Source organism: Macrobrachium nipponense, chromosome 36, assembly GCF_015104395.2.
Source record: "Macrobrachium nipponense isolate FS-2020 chromosome 36, ASM1510439v2, whole genome shotgun sequence".
In the NCBI taxonomy this organism is placed as follows: Eukaryota; Metazoa; Arthropoda; class Malacostraca; order Decapoda; family Palaemonidae; genus Macrobrachium; species Macrobrachium nipponense.
Window position 1 is genome coordinate 44504380 of NC_087220.1, and position 24942 is coordinate 44529321.

Here is a 24942-nt window from a genome sequence, read left to right on the forward strand (position 1 = left end):
TCTCTCTCTTGGCACTTTACAGAGAGGGCTAACTCTATATATCTCCTGCACGGATACACTCACACTTGCAAACATACCATACATTATAGTCTATAGTGAGCATACTACGTCAGTGTGATTTATATGGCACTGTATGATGAGTGTTACGTGCTATGTTCATACACCATACCATGCAATGATCGTTTAATTAATGCAATGTGACATTATATATACATTTATTAAGACTTCTCAACTTCATGAAATTAAGAGATGTTAGCTAATATTATTAGTATTATCATGAAGCATAGTACAGCGCTCTCATTCTAACGTCTTTCAAGCCTCCTTGTGACCCACAGCTACTTAATCCAAACTGTTGGAGGTTTGTAATAACTCTATATTTGGACCCTCCTCTTCTACAGAATGTGATCATGAAAGAATATCCCATATCCTACACACTATTATGAAAGAATATCCTATATCCTAACAGAATATTACGAAAGAATATCCTGTAGAATAATAAGAAACTATATCCTACAGACTATTATGAAGGAATAGCCTATATCCTACAAAAAAATCATGAAATAATATCGTATCGAACATTATGAAAGTATATCCTACAGACTATTACGGAGGAATATCCTATATCCTACAGAATATCATGAAAGAATATCCAATAGAATATTATGAAATATCCTATGTCCCACAAACTATTCTATCCAGGAATTGGACAGACACGGATATGTAGTATACATATCACAGACAAGGCTGCGACGCCACCCCTGAAGGATGCCATCCTCATGCATGTTTATCATCCACAAAAAAAAAAAAAAAAAAAAAAAAAAAAAAAAAAAAAAAAAAAAAAAAAAAAAAAAAACACAAAAAAAACAAAAAAAAAAAAAGCCGACGCGAGAACCGACGGGAAGACACCGAAAAACTAAGCCCTGGTCCCGGATTGCTTGTGGTCGGTGCCGCCGCCGCTGCCGTCAAACAGAGTCAAAGAAACCGGGTTTCTCTTTGGTTCCTGCTCTTTGGTGGTCGAATGGATCCTCCTCCACCTCCACAGGGGATGTGTTCCCGGAGGAGGCGCCAGCGCCGCCCTTTTCCCGATATTACTGCAGGTGCTGTGGGAATACGGTATTGGAGGCGGGTACGCGTCAGACACGGCTTCATCTTCTTCTTTTCTTTTTTTCTTTCTTCTTTTTTTGACAGTTTTTTCTTTCTCTTTCTCTTTAGTGCTGTATGACGTATGGGTGTCGTCTAATATTTTCTCTCTCTCTCTCTTTCTCTCTCTCTCTCTCTCTCTCTCGCGCGCGCGCAAGATCACCTTATCTTTACGTTCAAAAATTCTCTTTCCCTTTTCATGTGTATATCCATCCATTTGCGTGCCTAAATCAGCGCTCTCTCTCTCTCTCTCTCTCTTCTTTTGCTCCTGCTCCTGCTGGTGGTGGTGGTGGTGGTGTTCGAAACGAAACCAAAAACATCTAAAGGGTTTTGTCGGTGTTAAGTAAAGTCGACGGTTTGGTCCACTCACCGACCGCGAGGGGTTAAGAACGCACTTTTAGCCGCACAGACGCCAAGGGACCCTCGCCCTTCGAGGACCCCCTCCGTAAGGGTCGCTTTTCCCTGCGCCGCCGCCCCGGCATTAGTCTTTTCGTCCCCAAACAAGGCAGTTTCGACCCAGGAATGCCGTGACGTTAAGGTCACGGTGTCATTCTCTCTCTCGGCTGCACCTGACGGGCCGTCGAGGGGAAGCGAATCTCGCCCTTGGAAAGCCCCTCTGCAGGGGTCAGCGGCATTCCGGCCTCTGAGGATTTTAAGCTAATAAACCCAAAGATCGGGGAAGAATGGCAAGAAGGGACAAGTGTAATCTGGCTAATGTTCATTTCCACACCCTCTCTCTCTCTCTCTCTCTCTCTCTTCACGTCTAAATGGGTCTAAGCTTCAAATAGGAGACTCTAACTCGGCGGTAAGGGTGGATGAAGGGAGATGAAATGAACAAAAATGAAGGGATATACAAAGATACCAAGAGAGAGAGAGAGAGAGAGAGAGAGAGAGAGAGAGAGAGAGAGAGAGAGAGAGTCTACTCATGCAAATAAATGGACAGATATATAGACGTAGACATATAATGGTTGACGCAAGAGATAAACCCAATATCACAATCACTTATCTCCTTCACATCTCAACATGTGACACCCTTGAAAAAAAATCTTTGTAAAATAAATACGTATATAAATAATTAATAAACATAGAAATAAATAAATGAATAAATAAATAAATAAAAGAAAATTCCCACCGAAAACCATCCAAGAGAATCTCTTACTTTCAAGTTAAAAATGACCCAAGATAAACACAGAGCACACATGAATGTACAAAGGCAAACATGCACAAACTCACAAACATACAAACACATACACGCGTGCGAGCGCACGCACACGTGTTACTGATTTAGCCGACACTGACGTTCCAAGAGCATCTGGAGCATGGCTGTAGAGGAGCATGAAACGTCAACAGTTACGTCTTCATTTCCGCGACATTTTCGGATACCAGAAGTAAATTACGTCAAGGTTCATGTCGATTACTACTGCAGGAGAGGGACTGGGAAAATGTAATGAGCTGAAAAGGCAATAGAAGGGAAATGTAATCTAGGGAAAATGTAATGCAAGGAAAATTTAATATAAGAAAATGAATGCAAGGAAAATGTAATGCAAGGAAAATGTAATGCGAAGAAAATGAATGTAAGGAAAATGTAATGATAGGAAAATGTAATGCAAGGAAAACGTAATGAGAGGAAAATGTAATGCAGGGTAAATATAATGCAAGGAAAATGTAATGAAATGAAAATGTAATGAAAGGAAAATATAATGCAAGGAAAATGTAATGAAATGAAAATGTAATGAAAGGAAAATGTAATGAGAGGAAAATGTAATGCAAGGAAAATATAATGCAAGGAAAATGTAATGAAATGAAAATGTAATGAAAGGAAAATATAATGCAAGGAAAATTGTAATGAAATGAAAATTGTAATGAAAGGGAAAATGTAATGAGAGGAAAATGTAATGCAAGGAAAATATAATGCAAGGAAAATGTAATGGAATGAAAATGTGATGCAAGGAAAATGTAAACGCGAGGAAAATATAATGAAAGGAAAATGTAATGCGAGGAAAATGTAATGAAACTGTAATGAAAGGGAAATGTAATGATACGAAAATGTAATTAAAGAAAAATGTAATATAAGGAAACTGTAAAGAAAAGAACATGTAATGAAAGAAAAATGAAATGAAAGAAAGTTGTAACGCAAGAAAAATAACGAAAGAAATTTGGAAAGAAAAGAAAATGTAATAAAAGAAAAATATAATGAAAGGAGAATGTAACGAAGGGAAAATGTTACGAATTGTCAATGCAATTAAATAAAAATACAATGAAAGAAAAGTGTAATGAAAGGAAAATATGACGAAAAAATGTAAAGAAAAGGAAATACAAAAAAATATAATGAAAGAGAAATCTGGCGAAAGAAAATTGTAACGAAAGGAAAATGTAATAATAGATAAATGTGATGAAAGGCAGACATAATGGATGGAAAATGTAATATAAAGAAAATATAATGAAAGTCATTATAATGAAATGAAATAATGCTACCTGTTGATAGGGGGGCGTGATTAGTTTTTGAGGAGTAAATGGCCTAAGTCTTTCATTTACATGCATATCAGTGTTTGTATGTCTTGATTTTCATCTGTTATGTTTTTTTTAAATATGCTGATGTATATATATAATATATATATATATATATAAATAACACTATATCGTATATATATTAATTATATAATAATAACATATAACATATATATATATATATATATATATATATATATATATATATATATATGTATGTATATATATATATATATATATATTATATATTATATATATATAAACAGACACACAGACACACACACACGCACACACACACACACATATATATACATATATATATATATATATATATATATATGTATATATAAACAGACACACACACACACCACAACACATAATATATATATAATATATATATATATATATATGTGTGTGTGTGTGTGTGTGTGTGTGTCTGTTTATATATATATATATATATATATATATATATATATATATATATATATATTACTCGAATTGTGTTATTTTACTCGAATTAGCTTCTACTTAAAACGGAAAAATTATGAAAGTATTGTGACAATTATTCAGTCATATTAAACGGTGAGACCCTTCTCTCAAAATCCTGTCAGTTCCCACACTCACATTCCACAAGAATGAATACGGATCACTGACGAAGCCACAGTGAGGATTTAAATATCGAAATATGTAATTTCGCTCTTACCATTTCAAGGACGACCGCGGATAATTTCCCGTTTCCTTTCCATTAATTTCATAAATATTCGAAATTTCGTGCAATCGACTTTAAAAGTCGTAAAACTGAATCAGATAAAAAATCGCAAGAAGATCAACTCTGGATTTCGTGATGATGATGATGATTATAATTATTATTATTATTATTATTATTATTATTATTATTATTATTATTATTATTATTATTATTATTATTATAAGCCACAGTAGTGTTAAAAACATATATATACAGAGTTAAAAAAGATAAAGAGAGACTTTCAGATACATAAATACTTTTAAAACTACTGTGGTTTTTAATTCTCGATAGTATAGCCTCGTTACGGGGGTTCCTTGGTTCAATATTATTATTATTATTATTATTATTATTATTATTATTATTATTATTAAATTCACAGTCTCGTGAAGAACAATCTGTTAAAAAAATCCACAATTATTTATTAAAGTATATTACTATGAAAAGAAACTTTACATAGTAATATACTTTAATATATAATTGTGGATTTTATAACACATTATTATTATTATTATTATTATTATTATTATTATTATTATTATTATTATTATTATTATTATTATTATTATACCGTCCACATGCTGACATTCTTTTCTTACCAACCAAAATTGTTCATAATTCGACAGGTAAATTTACACAGATATGAGTACTTGTTTAAGAACAAGAACAGAGCCAGTGGAAAAAAAAATAAAGAAAATAAAAAACCATATACCAAAACGATAATTATCAGTTAAGTTAAACAGAGCAACTCACTGCCATTTAACCAACTCAGCCTGAGTTGTTCCTCGTTGTCAATACTAATGGAAACCAACTGCAAATGTCTTCGATAGCTCATACTTAGGTTTGATCTCTGTAAGTTTAACTTCTTGTTGTCCCACATCTACATCATTAACAACGTAACCATGCTTTCGTATCAATGTTCATTCGGATGATTTGTTAGCAATATTTTTATTCATTAATAACTATACGTATTGAACCTCAGTCGCTGTATTCAGTCCCCAGTTTAAAACTGCGTTCGGAATTCGTTATATGTATTTTTTCTTATAAATTCCATCCGATCTTATTTCAAACTTGTATCTAATTCGTAACTTTATGCTGCGATTCTATCTTAAATCACCATGTCCGTGTGCCTATTTTTCAACATCAATGCGCAAAGGATATCAATGAAAACGTTAAAAAATAAACATTATACTAATAAAACAGGATAACATTTCCAATTTTAGAATCTTTAAGTCCCGGTCCCAACGTGTCATCAGAATACTAAAAATAAACTAAAGGGGTGACTGGTAAATAACAAATAAATGTGGAATCAGAAATTGAACAAATGATAACTTGCTAAACTTAGAACTTCTTCAAAGTAGTACATGACCTTCCCGTTTACACCCTTCGACGATCGACCGCTCCACTGATTATCACAACTTCTTATTCAAAGGCGAACTTCCTCAATACACTTCTGCCCTACACCTGAGCACGCCAATACATTTGCATTCATTTGAATGCTAGACAGTCTCTCTCTCTCTCTCTCTCTTCAGACTGCAGCACTCCTGATGTCTCCCTACTCAGGGCCTCCTTCTTCAGATAGGGCTTCTCCGGAGGATCTCTGCTTGAGGCCTGCTCCTTCAGATTGGGGGTTACCCAAGGTATCGCCCCCTTCAGATTTGGGTAATGCCGAGGGTCCTTCCTTCATATCAGGGTACATTTAGTACAAAATACTTACTGTTCTTTATGCGATGGGAGGCACTCCACATACCTCTACCCGACGGCCTCTCCTTAAGAAGGGGAATCTAACAAAGTACCATCAGACGACCTCCCTCCTTCTTCAGAATGAGGTACCTCTCACAAAGCACCGTCAGGATGATCCCCGAGATACTTCTAACATAGCCCCTCACCGTGACCTCCCTGTCCTTCAGACTGAGGTACCTCCAACAGAGCCCATCACGATGCCCCATCCATAAGCTAGCATAGCCCCATTTGACCATACCTCCTTCAGCATGAGGCACCGCTAGAAGACCTCTCCTTCAGAATCAGCTCCCTTTGAAAAAGTACCACAAGACGACCCTCTCTTTCAGAATGAGGTACCTCCGACACAGGCCCTCACGACGAGCTCTTCTTCAGAAAGAGGTACCTCCGACATAGTCCCTGAATACGAGCCCTCCTTCAAGAACGAGGTACCTCCGACATAACCCCTCACGACGAGCCCTCCTTCAGATTGAGGTACCTCTGACGTAGTTTCTCCCTCCTCCAAAGTGGAGTGCGCCGAACGTAGCCCATCTCAGCGCCCCCTTTTAGATTGGGGTCCTCAAGATTACTCACGATACCCCTCCCCCCCTCACTCCCTACAGCTCCTCCTTTTCCCCTTTTTCCCCTCGACACCTCTGCTCCAGCGAACCCCGAGGGGTCTATTCTGAATTAATTCCATTAGAAGCTTTCAATTACTGATGCCGCATACATTGGTTAGGACTGAAAAGGTCCTCTTCACTGTCGCGATGAGAGGAGGAGGAGGAGGAGGAGGATCTCGGGTTGGTGGGGGCGGGGGTGTCGAAAGAAGAGGTCCAAAAACCCGATGAGGTCACCGAGATATGGGAAAGATGATGGAATGGAGATGGGAAAGGAAGAAAGGTCAGGAAGAACCAAGAAAGGGTGTTCCTAAAGCAAGGGCTATAGTGGTCACAGGCAGTCCCATTCATGTGACGAAAAGGAGCGGGCACAGAGAGGTCAAAAAGAGCAACAAGGATGTGTCACAAGAAAGGGACAAAAACCTGATGACGTCATTGAGGTTTTCTCCTCATTTCGCTGGGCGTTGGTTCGAACCCACGAGAGGACGAAATTATTATCAACTAAAAACTTCCCTATCGGTTAACATGTATGAAAATATATTAATTTCGAGGTAGAGAGAATTGGATATTAAAGGACTTCTGTAGCTCGATGTATATATATACATAAATGTATATATACTTTTTTTTTTACTTATATAACCATTATCAACGTCGCTCCAACTTCGTGCAACATAAAGTGACCCTTTGAAATTGATGTCTCTTTATTACGACTCAAATTTCACAAATGTCCTTTCAACCTCATTCGTCCCTTTTCCATCTGGCGTCTTTTTATCCTTTGTGTGCATCATCTGTCCTCATAACTTCTGTTTTCCTTAGATCAATTTCGAATCCCAATCCTAGAGATTTGTTATGCATTTTGTTACCCAGGTTTATAAATCTTGCGGCGGTGTGCTGACTAAAAGGGCGTCGTCTGAGTATTCTGAGGCTATCAAGTTTCTATTGTCACTCCTCTCTAAACCCTTTTCTCCAATTCCAACTAGTCTTTTCCTAATAATAACTCATGAAAAGGGTAAACAGAATAAGTAACAAAACATTCCCCTGCAGCACCCCACTATTTACTGCAATTCCACTCGACAAGACACCATCAACTTTGACTACATTTGCTGCCTTCAAGAACAATTTCCATTAGCTTACATATTAAAAAGAATGCCACAAGAACGAAGGACCTTATATATATATATATATATATATATATATATATATATATATATATATATATATATATATATATATATTAGCTCCTTGACAATGTCTGAGTAAAGACGAAAGCGCTTGGATTTCTGACTATCATTTTCCTGTGGGATTCGCTTATTTATGAAGTCACGGGCATCTACTGTGGTTTTTGAAGCATACATACATATATATATTATATATATATATATATATATATATATAATATATATATATATATATATATATATATATTAGCTCCTGACAATGTCTGAGTAAAGACAAAAGCGCTTGGATTTCTGACTATCATTTTCCTGTGAGATTCGCTTATTTATGAAGTCACGTGCATCTACTGTGATTTTTGAAGCATACATACATATATATATATATATATATATATATATATATATATATATATATATATATATATATATATATATATAAAGAATTTTTATCACATAACCGTGATTCATATACATGCATCAAGGTACAAATGTCTTTAATATCCAATTCGTTCTACCTCTGAATTAACATATTTTCATAAATGTTAACCGAAGGAGAATTTTTTAATCTTTTAATAATTTCGTCCTCTCGTGGGTTCGAACCAGCGCCCAGCGGACAGAGAGGAAATCAGGACTTCAGTGACGTTATCGACTTGGCCGAGTCGATAATGTCACTGAAGGACGAAATACCAAAAAAAATTCCCCTTCAATTAATTACTTTAAGAAAACATTAATTCTGAGGTAGAGCGAATTGGATATTAAAGGACATTTGCAGTTTGATGCATATATATATATATATATATATATATATATATATATATACATATATATATATATATATATATGTATGTATGTATGTATATGTATATATACATACAGAATCAATAGAAATGATCAGTTTGGGATTTTTTAATCTCATACACTGCTGCACAATATGACTTAATATAAACAACGCAAATCTGCTGCTATGTACAACGCCTGCAGTTTCCAAAACCAGTTTGTTCATCTTTTGGAATGTTACTAATTTCTTCATCCAGCCTGTTGAAAACCTGAATACTGAATGTTTTCATCACAACCGACGTTAATGCAATTACTCTTGAATTATAGTCTCTGGATATATAGTTATAGACTCTCTCTCTCTCTCTCTCTCTGAAGTTCTATAGTATATATATATATATATATATATATATATATATATATATATATGTATGTATATATATATATAAATATACATATATATATATATATATATATATATATATATATATATATATATATATATACTTATAGTTCCTACTTTAACACAAGCATACATACACACACTCGTAGACTGTGCATGAAAGCGTGCAGGCACAACAGAAGTAATTCTTTCCATTCGTTTTAACTAAATTTCTGATTTTCATAATGCATGCATAAAGGTATACGTGTTCAACTGGACGTAAAAAAAGAATACAGAAAAATGCACTTTGCGAAACTGCCGAAAATACCTGTAAAACTGTACTTGCGTGTTGACCTTTTCCTTGAAGGACATAATCTTCTCTTAAGCCAAATATCGTTTCCTCTAAAATTGTTTGAAATTTCCGCTTTGGTTTTAGCATGGGCAGTGTTCGTACTAGGTACCCTAACAATCATGGTCATAGTAACTGTGTGAGTCATTAGGGTAGGACCTGATAGAATATATATATATATATATCTATATATATATATTATTATTATATATATATATGTGTGTGTGTGTGTGTGTGTGTGTGTGTGTGTGTGTGTGTGTGTGTAGAGAGAGAGAGAGAGAGACAGAGGTAGTCAACACACAACTACCTGTGGAATAGAAGTAAATTTCTGTCTCACATCGGGACTGAAAGACCCTGGGTTCGATCCTTATGAGTCAGAAATATACACACACACACACACACACACATATATATATATATATATATATATATATATATATATATATATATAAATCTTTAGCCCGGCAACATTCGAAAATCAAAGTACACACACACACTAAGCGCAACAACTAAGAGCCACCCACAATGCCCGTTCCTTAACAGCAACAACAACAAGAAACAACAGCAACAACAACAACAAGAAACAACAACGCCGCAAACGGGGCTATCAGTTGCCCATATAATTTTCACATCAGACCCTCCCTCGATGTGTGGTCTCAACAGGGGTGGCATGGAAGACGAGGAGGGGGAGGGAGGGTGGAGGGGAGGGAGGGAGGGGGGGAGGGAGAAGGCGGAGGGGAGGGAGAGTGCGCGATGGGAGGGAGGAAGGCGTAGGGGAGGGTGAAGGCGGAGGGGAGGGAGAAGGCAAAATTGAGGGGGGAGGGGAACGAGGGAGGACGAGAAAAAGACTGGATAAGGAAAATGGAAAAGAAATGAAGGAGATGGAAAAAGGAAAGGCGAGAGGCGCAATGGAGAATAAAATGAAAGGGCAGAGAGGGAAAGAGGAGCAAAGAGGAATAGAGAACAAGAAAGGACAGGAATGATGATGGAAGGAGATGTAGAAAAGGGGAGAGGAGATAAATATGAGAATCGAAAAGAATGAAAGGGAATTAGGAAAATGAAAAAAGATAACAGACAAGGACAAGGGGAATAAGGAACGGGTAAACAGAGAGAAACAATGATGAAGGAAAAGGTGGAGAGGGAAAGGAAAAATTGACAGGTAGTGGAAGGCGAAAAGAGCAGATATGTGAAGGAGAGAAATTAAAAGAAGATGAGAAGGAAATGTTAGAAGCGATAAATGAAAGAAGGAATAACACGATAAAGCAAGCAAAGGATAAATTTGATAATGGTTCTAAATACTACTACTACTACTACTACTACTACTACTACTAATAATAATAATAATAATAATAATAATAATGTAGAACATGCCACATACGACAAAGAATACTGAAGGTAGGAGAAAAACAGATGAAAATGAAATATGGTGAAATCTGAGAAGAAAACAATAATAATTGACAAAAAAAGTGAAAATTGTAAAAAAATAAAAAAAATAAAAGAATGAAAACACAACTGAATAAAAAAGTATAATAATGTGGAACATACCATATACGACAAAGAATACTGAAGATAGAAGAAAAACAGATAAAAATGAAACACAGTGAAACCTGAGAAGAGACCAGCAATAATGGACAAAAAGAGTGAAAACTGCAAAACAGCCAAAGAATGAAAATACCACTGAATGAAATTAGAAGAAAAACGTTCGAGGGAAAAAAAATAAACACGTTTCCTTCTCCCGCCCCCCCTCAGTTATACCAAGGAAAAAGGGGCGAATGTGAAGAGTAAGGAAAGGAGAAGGGGAGGGAGACTCCCCTCTCCACACCCACCCCCTCCTCCCTCTTCCCGAGCCACAGAGAGAGAGAGAGAGAGAGAGAGAGAGAGAGAGAGAGAGAGAGAGAGAGAGAGCAGTAAAAGGATAGTTTTGTCAGAAAGCAAAGAGTATTTCCTGACGGGGGAGACTGCTGACGGTGGGTGGTGCGAGAAGCTTCAATTTCTGGTCTCTGTCGGGGGTCTCAGGGACGTCCCCGAGTTCGGAACGTTTCGTTCGCGCTGCGGAAACGTTCGCTCGCCGCCGCCGCCGCCGCCCTTCCCAGACGTCGTGATATATATGGACTAAAACGGCTGGGAAAAGAACACTGAGAGCTGTGACCAGTTGGGTGTCGGAGGGTCGGGGGGTAGCTGGGGGCGGGGGGAGGGGGAACGGTTGCTTCTGGCAGCCATTTTGATTTCTTTCATTTTGACTGTTAACGAAAGAGGCCGAGAAGAAAGAGAAGAGAAAATGAAGAAAGCGAGAGAGAGAGAGAGAGAGAGAGAATGGCAATACTAAATTTCCTTGATTTGTCAGAAACTGACTGGTCATTTATTACTCATGGAGGCAAACAAGGGTAAAACTAAAAGCATTACAATAAAAAAATAGAATCTTATAACTGACTAAAAATAAGAACAAACACTTCGGCATAAAATAAAGAGGTAACGGAAATCAGAAATGAAACTGGTCATTTATTACTCACGGAGGCAAACAAGAGTAAAATGAAAAGCACCACAAAAAAAAATAAAAAAAATTTAGAATCTTATAACTGACTAAAAATAAGAACAAACACTTCGGCATAAAATAAAGAGGTAACGGAAATCAGAAATGAAACACAAATAAAATAATTGGATCACTCAAATAAAGGGGAAAAATAATGAGACCAGAATAAAGATATGAACAAAACTAACGAGACCGCAGCTGAAATATACAGATTAAATGGCAGCAAATGAACTATTGAGAATATATACATGAAATATGAACAAAACCATAAGACCAAAACTGAAATATGAAATAACAATGAGACCATAATTAGCGTTGAACAAAACAACCAGACAAAACCTGAAGCATTAACCAAAAAAAGAAGCCGTAACAACCAAAGCATTTACCAAAAAAATGAGACCACAACAACCAAAGCATTAACCAAAAAAAGACAACAACCAAAACATTAAAAAATTAGATCACAATAACCAAAGCATTGACCAAAAAAAAAGTTACTACACCAACCAAAGCATTAACAAAAAAAAGACTACAACAACCAAAACCTTAATAAACAAACAAACAAAGAGAAAAAAGAGGGACCACAAAACAATATGAACAACACAATGAAACCACAACTGAAACTGGAACAAAGCATTCTGACCTCAGCTAAAATATGAACTAAACAATTAGAAAACAATTAAAATATGAACAAAACAAGAGACCACAATTCAAATATGAACAACAGTGTTATTACAACTAAAGATGATCAAAACACGAAGACCACTGAAACACTGAGACCAAAAACTAAAACGCGAATAAAAGAATACGATCAAAACAATTAGACCACTAAAACGCTGAGGCCATATCTAAATATGAACACAACAATAAGACCACAATTTAAATGTGAACAAAATGAGGCCATAATTAAAATTGAACAAAACAGTGAGACCACAACTACAATATAGACAAAACAATAAGACCTTCAAAACAATGAGATCGTATCTACAATATGGACAACACAGACCACAAATAAAATATGAACAATACAATAAGACCACAACTAAAATATGAACAATACAATGAGACCATAATAAAAATATGAACAAAACAATGAGACCTCAACTAAAATATGAACGAAAAATTAGACCTCAACTAAAATATGAACAAAACCAATGAAACCACATGTGAAATATGAACAAGACAATTAGACCTCAACTAAAATATGAACAAAAACAATAAGACCTCAGCTTAATGAAAGCAGGAAAAAGGAGCAAATGAAATACATTTAACAGGTGGAAGGTTACCCCTAGGGGGGTTGGAAGGGGGGATCGCAAAATCTCAATTGTAAATGGACATCCACGAAAAGTCATTTGAGAATTTTGTTGAAAACACTAAAAAGGACGGCGTCTTAGGGTAAAAAAAAAACACAAACAAAAAGTGTTTATTGTGATCACGAAGGAGTGGTAGTTAGGTGGAGGTGAGGAGGAAGATGGGTGAGAGGGAAATCTGGTGGAGGAGGGAGATGGAGGAGGGGGAGAGGAAAAGGAGGGGATCCCCAGAGGGGGATCTTTGTGCCCGCCCTGCTCACTATATTGGGCGGCTTTCAAGGCTAAATGGGTTTCATTGTTCACTTCTTAGGTCGTGTTTAGGGGGCCCCACTGGCACCCCAAGGGGAAACTGGGAGGAGTAGTGTAGGGGGTAGGGGGGGGGGACAGAGGAAGAGAAGGAGGCGTATTCCCCCGCCCCATTTCTAAGACCTTTTCCACCCTCTTTTTTTCCTTTCTTAGACTCTCTCTCTCTCTCTACCCATTTAAGTTATTCTCCATTTAATTCGTACATATTTTTTTCTGTATTCTCTCTCTCTCTCTTTCTCGTTCAGTTTCTTATTATAAAACTCATTTTTTTCATTACTTAACTTTTATTCCTTGGCACATGCTTTACTACTATGAGTGTTTTACATTACTTCCAGTTCATTTGTTATGCTTAAAAATATTGCTATTTTTATTACTATTAATATTGTCATTCAAGTTAGTAACCTTTTATGCCTCTCATTTGTCTGTTCTTCTCTCTCCTTAGGCTCATAATTATCAACAAACATCCAAATTTGACAACTGTCTGAAAGACGAAACAGAAAATAGATTCATTCTTAAATCACCCAAAAATTCGTGAATTATAAAATAAAACTAATAAAAAATTCTAAGTTTTTCTATATTAAAACATATATTTACTGATGTATATAAACACACACTTTATATAATTAATCTCTATATACTATATATATGACTATAAAACAATTTGCTTTCGCTAGTGGAAATTATGACTTAATTTAAATTCTACAGGAATAGCATTACGATTAAAAGAATTTGACCACATGTACATTCAACCGTCCTCTCTCTCTCTCTCTCTTTCTATGCACCCACCCATCCATACTTCCTTCCTACTTCCTCCCATCTCTCTATTAACCCTTTCAGTGTTCTACCCACTCATCAATCTTGCATAAACCTCCACCCATCTCTTTTGTTTTCTTTCTCTTTCCACCTACTATTTCGCTTCCCTTTCATATTATTCCTTCTGCCTTTTTTCCAATTCTCTTCCTTTCTCTTTCCCTCTTCTTTATGGTCTACCCTCTCCCACTTTCCCCCTTCCCATACCCTGACCCCATCTGCCTTTTGGCTCCCATCTCTTCAAGTCCCAAACGACCTTCCTTATTCCCCCTTCTTCTGACACTTTCACTCTGTAGCCTCCATCTCGTCTTTAGCTTTACCCCTTCCCCAAATCTCCCATCCTCCTTCCCACTAGCCGCCTTTCCACCATCCCTCCCTCTCTCTCTCTCTCGCCTTTCGGCCTCCATCTCGTCTTTAGCTTTAACCTTTCCCCAAAACCCCCACCCTCCTTCTCACTAGCCTCCATCTCTTTAAAATCCTCCCACCCTCCCTCTTTCTCTCGCTTTTTGGCCCCCATCTCTTTAACCTCCATCTCGTCTTTAGCTTCAACCTTTTCCCAAACTCCAACCCTCCTCACTAGCCCCCATCTCTTTAAAATCCTCCCGCCACCCACCGTCCCTACCTACCTCCTTCTCTCTCTCTCTCTCTCTCTCGCCTTTTGGCCTCCTCCTCCTCCTCCTCCATCTCTTTAGCTCTTTTACTCTGCCAGGTGGAGCCTCCAAGAGTCCTTGGGTGACGTATTGTGATTCTCGGTGTCATTAAAAGCCTTCACTGTTGACATTGTTCACTTGCAGACGATGCAAGAGGTGGTCGCTTCAGGGGGAGTGGGGGCGGGGGCGTTCAGTGGGGGAAGGGGGCAGGTTTTAAGAGAGAGGGAGGGAGGGTGGGGGGTAGGGAAGGCTCATGAGGTGGGTCCTCGAAAGACAGACAGAAAGACAGAGAGTAAGAGCAGAAGTGGGAGGAATAAATTGACGGAGGAGGGAAGATGGATGCAACGGAGTGATGAGGTACGGTAGAGAAGGGTAAGGAATTGGAGAGAGAGGGTGTGTTAATGGGATTGAGTCAAGATAGTTGAGAGAAGGTGAGGTATGAAGGTAAGAATAAAAGAGAAGGCGGTAATGAAGAAGGCAGTACATGAGAGAGAGAGAGAGAGAGAGTTGAGAGAGACCTTACAGACCTTACATCTTGTTCGGGTTGCCCCAGGTCCCTCAGAGAGAGAGAGAGAGAGAGAGAGAGAGAGAGAGAGAGAGAATCACTACGCGCCAAGGCAGAACGATGCAATAAGACCCACAAACAAAAGACAGGCATACAAAAGGAATAAAAAGAAAGGAAAAAGGAGACAAAAAAGAAAAGGAGAAAAAGGTCACATAAATAAAGCATAAGCGATCACGACTCCTCACATGCTTAACACCGCCAAGTGTCAGGTGGTTACGCACTCCTAGAAATGAGACGTAATTAGAGGAATTAGAGGGGAAATAAGAGTCGAAAGAGTAATTAGAGGGGAGAGAAAAAAGAACAAATTGCGATAATAAGCTCTGGATTGCCAAACGAGGTAAAGGGGTGTTCTTGCACAAACACATCTTAAGCAGCCATGCAATTTACGACACGTGAAAGCTAAAAATGGAAACAAATATTATTAATGTCTTTTGCTGCGTGACAAGGCGAACTTCAATTGAAGTGTGTTTCTACGTACAAGCAAGAGGGCAAACTTTGTTTACGTTTGACGATTTGGGGAAATTTGGATTTGTATATTCGTATATGGAAATTGTATATTTGTATATGGAAATTGTATATTTGTATAGGGATACAAAAATAAAGTGCGTTTATACACAAAACAGTCGTAATGTGCATTGTACATAAACAACAAAAACATAATATCCAACGTCTGTCTACGTAAAAACAATAAATATTAATGTAAATTGTACAAAGCGAGGAAATAAGATAATTATGTGTAATTTGTAAAATATAATGGGCATTGGTACAAAAAAATCTAATAATGATATGCTGGTACTGTAGAAACAAAAGATGAGAAAGATGCTTTTAATTTTAAAAACATATATTTTACTTATTAATAAAAATATGAACTTTAAAACCATTCACACAAGAAACCACCCAATCTGTGATGATGCATAAAATAAAAATAATGACTCTGCAACCTAAAGAGAACAAAATAAAGAATCCATATTTACACGAAAATGATTATTTCAATAAACATATTTATCTTCGAATTTAAAGGTGCTTAAGCAAAAACAGGTCGCATTCAATTAATACAACGAAATACTCTAAAAACTGAACCGTGAGAAAAATCCTTTGATAGTTTTCCTCTCTTTCCAGGCAGGCTCCGAAATTCCCAAGGAATCAAGATGTCCTCAAGAAACCCGCTCGATTAATTCGATGTAAACACCTGACTCTAACTTCAGCTGCCGGAAACCTTATGACCTCTCTGGGCCAAAATGGAACAAGGTCGACATTTCTGAAGACGAAAGAAAAAATGGAATGAGATCGGTCATCCAACGGCGAACTTACCAAGACTAAAACAGAGAGACCCCATTTCCTTCGGTGCTTTCTTGAACAAGGAAGGCGTAAGAAAATAAGGCGTCAATACAATTGTGAAAATAAGGTTGACTCATCAGTGAAAGACTCCTGAGACATCTCAGTCTACGGAAGCGGAGAGTCAACGCCCCCACCCCCCGCACCGCACCCCACCCTGAGATGGGCCTGGCACCCATGCAAGACCCAACAATGACGACTTCGCAGGACAACACGCCCCTCTCTGTCCTCAACCGGGCGAAGACTCCAATGGGTAAGGCCGGAGATGTGTACTCCGAAGGGAAGCCGAGGGACGCGCAGGCCAACAGCCCCCCGAGCCCCTTTGTTTCCGTCAAAGTCCCGAGCCCTCGGAGGGCACTGGCTGACCATGGTGAATCTAAAAGGGAGGCTTTCAGAGGAGGAGAAGCAGCAGTAGGAGGGGCGGCAGAGAGAGACTTCGAGTGCCACTCCAACGGGTCCATCGACCTGAGTCCCGTCGGAGGCGGAAGGAAAATCTCCAGTCCCAGAAGAAGAGGCTCTCCGGGCCCTTTGCACGTCGGAGGGAGCAGCCCTGCCCACAGGTCCTCGCCGTCTCTTCGGAGCCCAGCTCAGACGCCCCCGGTGAATCGCTCGCCAATCCAAAGTCCTATGCACACGCCGGAGGATGAAGACCGCCCCATAAGCCCGGCGGCTGCCCACACCAGGAACAAGGCGCCCCTGGCATTCTCCATCGACCGCATCATGGAGGCCACGCCCAGAAGAGCCAAAGTGACAGAGGTAAATAATTTAATTCATAAACAAATAAATAAATACAAAAAATAGAACGCAGGTGATATGTAGAGATGCTTGGGTTAGTGGAGCATATAACAGATAATATCAATAATTAAGTCAAAATAGTGGTAAGGATAGGAAGGAAATCGCAAGATTTTACTTCTATGGGAAAGTATATTTATTTACTATTAGAATTATTTACTAGTGTTAGTATATAAGATATCCGTCTTGGCTCACATAAGCTGAGAGTATCTGGTGCTACTTTGGCTGATTATCTCCACGTCACCTACTATTCCGAGGTGTTTGTACTAAACACCGTACGGTAAATGTACAATAGACGGCCGTACGAAGATATCTTCTACCAATATAATTTGTCGACCACACGATATAGAAATGGGTGTATATCATACTCTGATCTCCCAGGGGCTAGTACTAGACACGGCATCCCAAGGAGCTTTTGCCATTTTTAGTACTAGTACCTCGGAGCAGGTGACGCGTAGATAACAAGCCAGAGTAGCATCGATTATCTTTGGTTACCTCCAAAGGTTTAGTTGGAGGTTAAGGATGCCTTAGTTTAGTTCCAGCACCGTATATGACGAATTTACTTTTGTTATTCAGTGTAGGATACTATATTGATATATAACTTTATTTCCTATTTCTCCAGTTTAGGATACTTTTAATTCATCTGCAGCAGTGACTACCGTTTATTGCTTCTACGGCTTCTGCAGATTATAGGATATTTTTAATAACCGCTGCACTAAAAGATACCCATCATTTTTCCTTGCACGTGGGATATCTGTAATTACTCCCGCGTTACAGGATACCCTTAATTAATTCCTGCACTAAACTATTAATTCTGCAGCAAAGGATACCTCATTCATGAATCACAGGATCCCCTAAAATATCAATGTAGCATAGGATACCAGTCACTTCTGCAGAGTAGGATCATTCCGACATCTTGAATCCTGCATCACAGGATACTCACGCTCCCCCTCTCCCGCCCAACCCAGGTGACGAAGGAAGCCTCCCCGCCCCCGACGGCGCCCCTACGCCCTTTGGTGACGCTGCGCCCCGTCACGAAGTTGCCTTCGAGGCTGTTCGACCACCATCCCGACCACCACCACAACGACCAACGACTCGCAGGGCTGAGGGCCCTGTACGACCACCACAGGACCAAAGAACTCCTACATGACCCCAGAGCCAGGGATCTCCTCTCGCATTATCCTCTGCTCTATCATTATTATCAGGTGAGATTTTCGCTTTCTCTCTCTCTCTCTCTCTCTCTCTCTCTCTCTTTATAGCTCTCTTCCTCTTCCATCTACTCACACGTTACAGAGAAAATTTATAGGCTGTTAGCAAATAAATCTGGTAAGGAAAAGGCATATGAACAGAAAATATTTGATTTTATTGAGCTAGTTATCACTCACCCTCTCTCTCTGTCATCCTATCACATACTCTTCTCTCTCTGTCTCTGTCTCTGTCATCTTATCACATACTCTTCTCTCTCTCTCTCTGTCATCTTATCAAATACTCTTCTCTCTGTCTCTGTCATCCTATCACATACTCTTCTCTCTGTCTTTCCCTCTGTCATCCTATCACATACTCTTCTCTCTGTCTCTCTCTCTGTCATCCTACCACATACTCTTTTCTCTCTGTCTCTCTACTGTAATACAGTTTAAGTAAATTAATAATCCCACATTAAATCTAGATGAAAATATGGTATAGTAAACCTCTTTATCGTCCTCGCTCTCTCTCTCTCTCTCTACATTCTCAATCCCACATTATGTTACTCATGGCTTTCGAACAGTTCTATATTGTTAACCCCACATTATCTTAGTTATCTCTTAAACAAAACAAAACAAAAAACTTTTAAAAAGTGGTTTTATCTTTCTTCTATTATCTCGCTACTTGTTTATCGTTATCTCTCTAGCTACCCCTTCACCCTCTCTCTCTCTCTCTCTCGTTCTATATTATTAACCCTACATTATCTTAGTTATCGCTTAAAAAACAGAAAATTAAAAACTGGTTTTATCATTCTTATTATCTCGCTACCTGTTTATCGTTATCTCTCCAACCTCCCTTTCACTGTCATTCTCTCTCTCTCTCTCTCTCGTTCTATATTATTAACCCTACATTGCCTTAGTTATCTCTTAAACAAAGCAAAACAAATTTTTTTTTTAAATGGTTTCATCTTTCTTATTATCTCGCTACCTGTTTATCGTTCTCTCCCTCAGCCCCTTTACTCTATCTCTCTTTTTCTATATTGTTAACCCTACATTACCTTAGCTATCTCTTAAACAAACAAACAAACAAAAAAACTTTAAAAAAATGGTTTCACCTTTCTTATTATCTTGCTACATGTTTATCGTTATCTCTCCCACTTCCCATTCATTGTCTCTCTCTCTCTCTCTCTGTCACTCCACCCACCTAACGCATTATTATCTCCTTGACTGGCAACAAACAGGCCGGAAGCATCTTGCACTCGACGAGTTCAATGGACGGACCCCGACAACCAACGCCCACCGTCTCACACCCGGCGGCGCCTACGACCGCCCACCCGACGCCCACGTCGCCCACCGCGGCTCACTTCCAACCCACTTCGCCTAGCGCCGCCCACCTGAGCCCCGCCCCCGCCCATCGGCTGACGCCCCACGCCCTGTCGGCCTTCACCAGGTTGGACCTCCTGAAGGCGCGGACGCAGTCGGGCATCTCCAGCAGCGCCTCTTCTCTCCACTACACTTCCGTGAGTGCCCGTCGCTACTTAAGCCCTTTGTGCTACTGCTACTGCTATTACCTGTACAGTGATAATGATACCGGCTACTGCTACTTGCAAAACGTTGATTCCAGTGGCATGAATTAAGACTGCTGCTACTGCTGAAATAATAATAATAATAATAATAATAATAATAATAATAATAATAATAAAATAATAATAATAATAATAATAATAATAATAATAATAATAGTTTTTAAACTCCTATTACATTTGATCCGTCTTATATAATAATAATAATACTAATAATAATGATATATAATAATAATAATATCGCTTCTAGGTCTATAATAAACATAATAATAAAGTCTGCTGCTACTACTAAAATATTAATAATAATAATAATGATAATATTTAAGCTCATATTATCGCTTCTAGGTCTATAATAATAATGATAATAATAACAATAGCAGCGGTGGTAACATTAAAAGCAATAGTAACATCAACGACAATGGTATTATACTCATCATAATAATCGATATTCATGATGATAATAATGAAGGTAACTGATAATTATATAATGGCAATAAAAACCGCAATGACGTCGCAGTCATTATAACAGTAATAAATAATGATGTTATCATCCGTTATAATAATAAATCAGAATAAATTATAGATGTAACCAATTTCCTCGGATAAAGATGAAATTCTTATCAGCTGTTTAATGTTTGCTTTGATAAAAATTATGTTCCATTTCATTCAAGAGCATCGTAATGATGTGCATAGGTTACACTTTGAAAAAGATACTTATCATTGTTTTAAGTAGATTCCCATGGCCCCAAAGCAACGCCAAGTAATGTAAACAATGAATAAACCTTTTGCGAATGAGGAACATAATAACCCTTTTAATCCGTTCCATCTGAATAATAATAATAATAATAATAATAATATTAATAATAATAATGGGAAAAAAGTTACTCCACAGTAGTATGACAGTTTGATTTTGTTATTAGAATATATGAAGCAGAAAGCTTTCGATGACCTACACGGTCCTCCTTGTCAATCTTACTATAATTACAAACAGTGGCTACATAAAAACTTTGTTTTTGACTTGTTTACAAATAGATTGTTTGAAGATGGGTAGTTGGCTCTTCCTGTTATCTCTTCATTCTCTAACGGCAAACCATCTAATCGCCTAGATCTTTCTAGGAGATTAGCTGGTTTGCCTTTAGAGAATGAAGGGATAACATGCATGAAGAGCCAACTACCCATCTTCAAACAATCTATTTGTAAACAAGTCAAAAACAAAGTTTTTATGTAGCCACTTTTTGTAATTATAGCCAGATTGACAAGGACTGTGCAGGTCATCGAAAGCTTCCTGCTTCATATATTCTAAATATCAAAATCAAACAGTCATACTACTGTGGATTTACTTAACCATTATATTGACTCGTGATTATGAGTTTTCTTTGAATAATAATAATAATAAACAGATTCGGACGACCAACAGCATCGCCAGACAACCTAAACGACCAATAAACGTTTCCTCTCCCACAGGCCACAACGAAACTCGGCACCGCCTACGACCTCTCCATGACTGGCGCCAGCCGAGTGCCATCCTCGACCTCGTCGTGCACCACGACCCCCTCCCCCCTGCGAGTCCCCGAGGTCCCTAGGGAGTCCCACTCCCAAGGGGCGCACCCGTCGGTGTCCTCGCCGACTTCCTCCATGGCTCCTTCGGGGGCGCAGAATCCTTCGTCGAGGCTCCAGGCGGAGGGAATGGTCCTCGGGGCGGCCAGTCTCGCCCTGTCGCCAAGGTCACACCAGCTCAGTGACAGTGAGTTCGTTGCTCGTTTCTCTTTATTAATATTATATTCCATTTGATGCTTATTTATTTTTATCAACATTCTTTATTTTACTGGAACTGGAATATAGCATTTAGGCCAAAAGCCAAGCGCTGGAACCTATGGAAATGAAAATTGGCAGTCGAGAGGTCTGAAAGGTGTAACAGGTGGAAAACCTCGCAGGTGCACTCTGAATCAATTGTTAGGAGAGGGTGGAAAGAGAATATGAACGGAGGTACAGTGAAAGGAACGAAAAGGGTTGCAGTTAAGGGCCGATGGGACGCTGCAAGGAACCTTAAAGTAATGGTTGATTTTATTGTTTTTGTTAACAGCTTTGAATCTGAATCCAAGTTTTCAGTGAATGAGTGAACGAGTTTTTTTATTATTATCATTGTTCTTTGAGTTAATATGAGTTGGCTGCATTCTTGGGGTAATGGCGAGTTTACCCATTTCCTTCTTTGGGCAGAAATGAATTTGCTCTTTTCATACTGTGAGCGAAAGTAAGTTTACTTTTTTTTGTGACTGAATTGAGTTTTACATCCCAGGAAGCATATGCTGCATCCATTCCGTCAACTGGAAGACTGTAGTAAAAGCTTGTTTTATTCCTGAATACAAAATACTTTGTTGCCACTCCGTCAAATAAGAATGAGCCCCGTGTAGGTGAATTTACCGTTTCTCTCAGTGAACGAATTTGAGGTCTGTGAAACTGGGTTTGTAGTTTTAACTTATATTATTTTGATGAAATCAAGTTTGCCCAGTTTTGAAACAGAAATTAAATTTGCTGCTTTCTCATGTGTTGCATTTGTTGGAAGTGAGTTTTTATTTGTTCTCTTTGGGGAAAGTGACTATTTTCGTTCTTAGAAGAAAAACAGGTCTTCAGGTGTCTTTCCTTATAAAAACGAGTTAGTCATGTCCATCAATTTCATTTTTTACTCGGATACTGAAATGAAATTGAGTTTCTATGGAGCAAATCAGCTGGAAACTTTGTTGTTGTATTCGTATATTCTTCGTGGGATCAAATGAATGCTATTTTCAGTCTTTCTTCCGATAACAATTTCACATCAAAATGTATACGCGTATACGGGCAACATTTTTTGTCAAGTAATCAGAATTAATTACAGTCTTTTAGGATAGAATTGGATTTTACATCTACAGAAGACAGAATATCTACAATTCTGTCAAAGCAAAAAATTAAAAATGTAAAGAACTCTGCATCATTCATTTTTTATATTTCTCTCGTGCCAATAGTCATTTTCTATTTACGCTCATTTTCAAGATATCGAAACTTGATAAATTTGGCAAATAAATAGTAATTTTCGAAACCTCTCTTATTTAAAGACATTAATATTGTAGTTCACACATGTCGGAATCGACACTGATTTTCGCAATTTCTCCTGAAGTCAAAACAGAGTCGTCATCGTCGAGCCAATCCCAGTCGCTACAGCACCAGGCGTCAGCGTCCAGTCTTGGAGGAGGAGGTGGTGGAGGTGGTGGTGGAGGAGGAGGAGGAGGAGTCGACGGAGGAGAGATCATAACCTCGAGCGTGGCCTCTGGACAGGCGGTATCGTCGAGCCTCGCGGAGTCCGACGCCAGCAGGACTGGCATGACCTCGCCCTCGAGTAAGAAGGTCACCGCTGGAGGTGGGGGTGCGGCGGGCGTCGGAGGGAAGCCCCAGAAGACGTTCACGTGCCCGGAGTGCGGGAAGATCTTCAATGCCCACTACAATCTCACGCGACACATGCCCGTTCATACGGGCGCCAGGCCTTTTGTGTGTAAGGTAAGACGCTGACAGAATTTTCTGGGACAAATCTTAATAACAAATACCTTTAGACTGCTCTTGTGTGCTTAAGACACACACAAACACACAGATTATGGGTGAGTGACAACCGACCAATTGATAGAAGAAATCCACTATTATTAATGCTTTTATATATTTATGTATATTATATATATATATATATATATATATATATATATATATATATATATACATACACGTATCTGGTAAAAAGGTTACCAGTAGAATCTGTATTTTAGTCTGTAAAGCGATAAACAAGAATACTTATATGATTCCAACTTATAAATGATTTTATACAATACATTTCATTGTTGTATATTACAAATTTTGACACTTGTTTTTTATATGACATTGCTGTTTTTTTATTGTTAATATAATAAAAACTCTATATCATGGACTCTTTTGCCTCCTTATCAACAAACTATTCTTGAATTCCCTTCCGACAGGTCTGCGGCAAAGGCTTCCGCCAGGCTTCAACGCTGTGTCGTCACAAAATCATCCACACTTCGGAGAAACCCCACAAGTGCCAGACATGCGGGAAGGCGTTCAATAGGTGAGTTTTTACCCCCGACAAACATTTTTTTGTTCCTCCATGCTCTTTTTCAATAACGGGGTTTAAACTGTAAAGTTTCATTGCACTCCCTCCTTCGAATATGATAAATACACAGGAACACAAATGGATTTCACTAGTTTTTACATGTTTTGGACTATAAAGAAACTTTGTAATTTCGGTTAGGGTCAATCTGTTTAGGTTTGTGACCGTGTGATATCCGATAATCCTGGATTATCTCTTTTAATTTTTACCCTTTTGACAATTAACCATCTGGTATTCTTGATCTTGTGTTGTACCTGAGACCTTTCTCTCCAATTGTACCTCATTAACTCCTTGACAATGTCTGAGTAAAGACGAAAGCGCTTGGATTTC

At 38.3% G+C, this 24942-nt stretch overlaps 1 protein-coding gene across 1 annotated transcript in view; it reads left to right on the forward strand.

Annotated features, from left to right (window-relative positions):
- The window catches only part of LOC135203592 (fez family zinc finger protein erm-like), a 128791-nt gene that overhangs the window by 98611 nt on the left and 5238 nt on the right, over positions 1-24942 (forward strand). Inside the window, exons 2-7 of the mRNA XM_064233377.1 lie at positions 16697-17668; positions 18673-18909; positions 20127-20405; positions 21933-22212; positions 23620-23996; positions 24464-24570. Of these exons, the coding sequence (XP_064089447.1) occupies positions 17075-17668; positions 18673-18909; positions 20127-20405; positions 21933-22212; positions 23620-23996; positions 24464-24570 (1874 nt within the window). The 5' untranslated portion in view covers positions 16697-17074. The remainder of the gene's footprint in view (positions 1-16696; positions 17669-18672; positions 18910-20126; positions 20406-21932; positions 22213-23619; positions 23997-24463; positions 24571-24942) is intronic.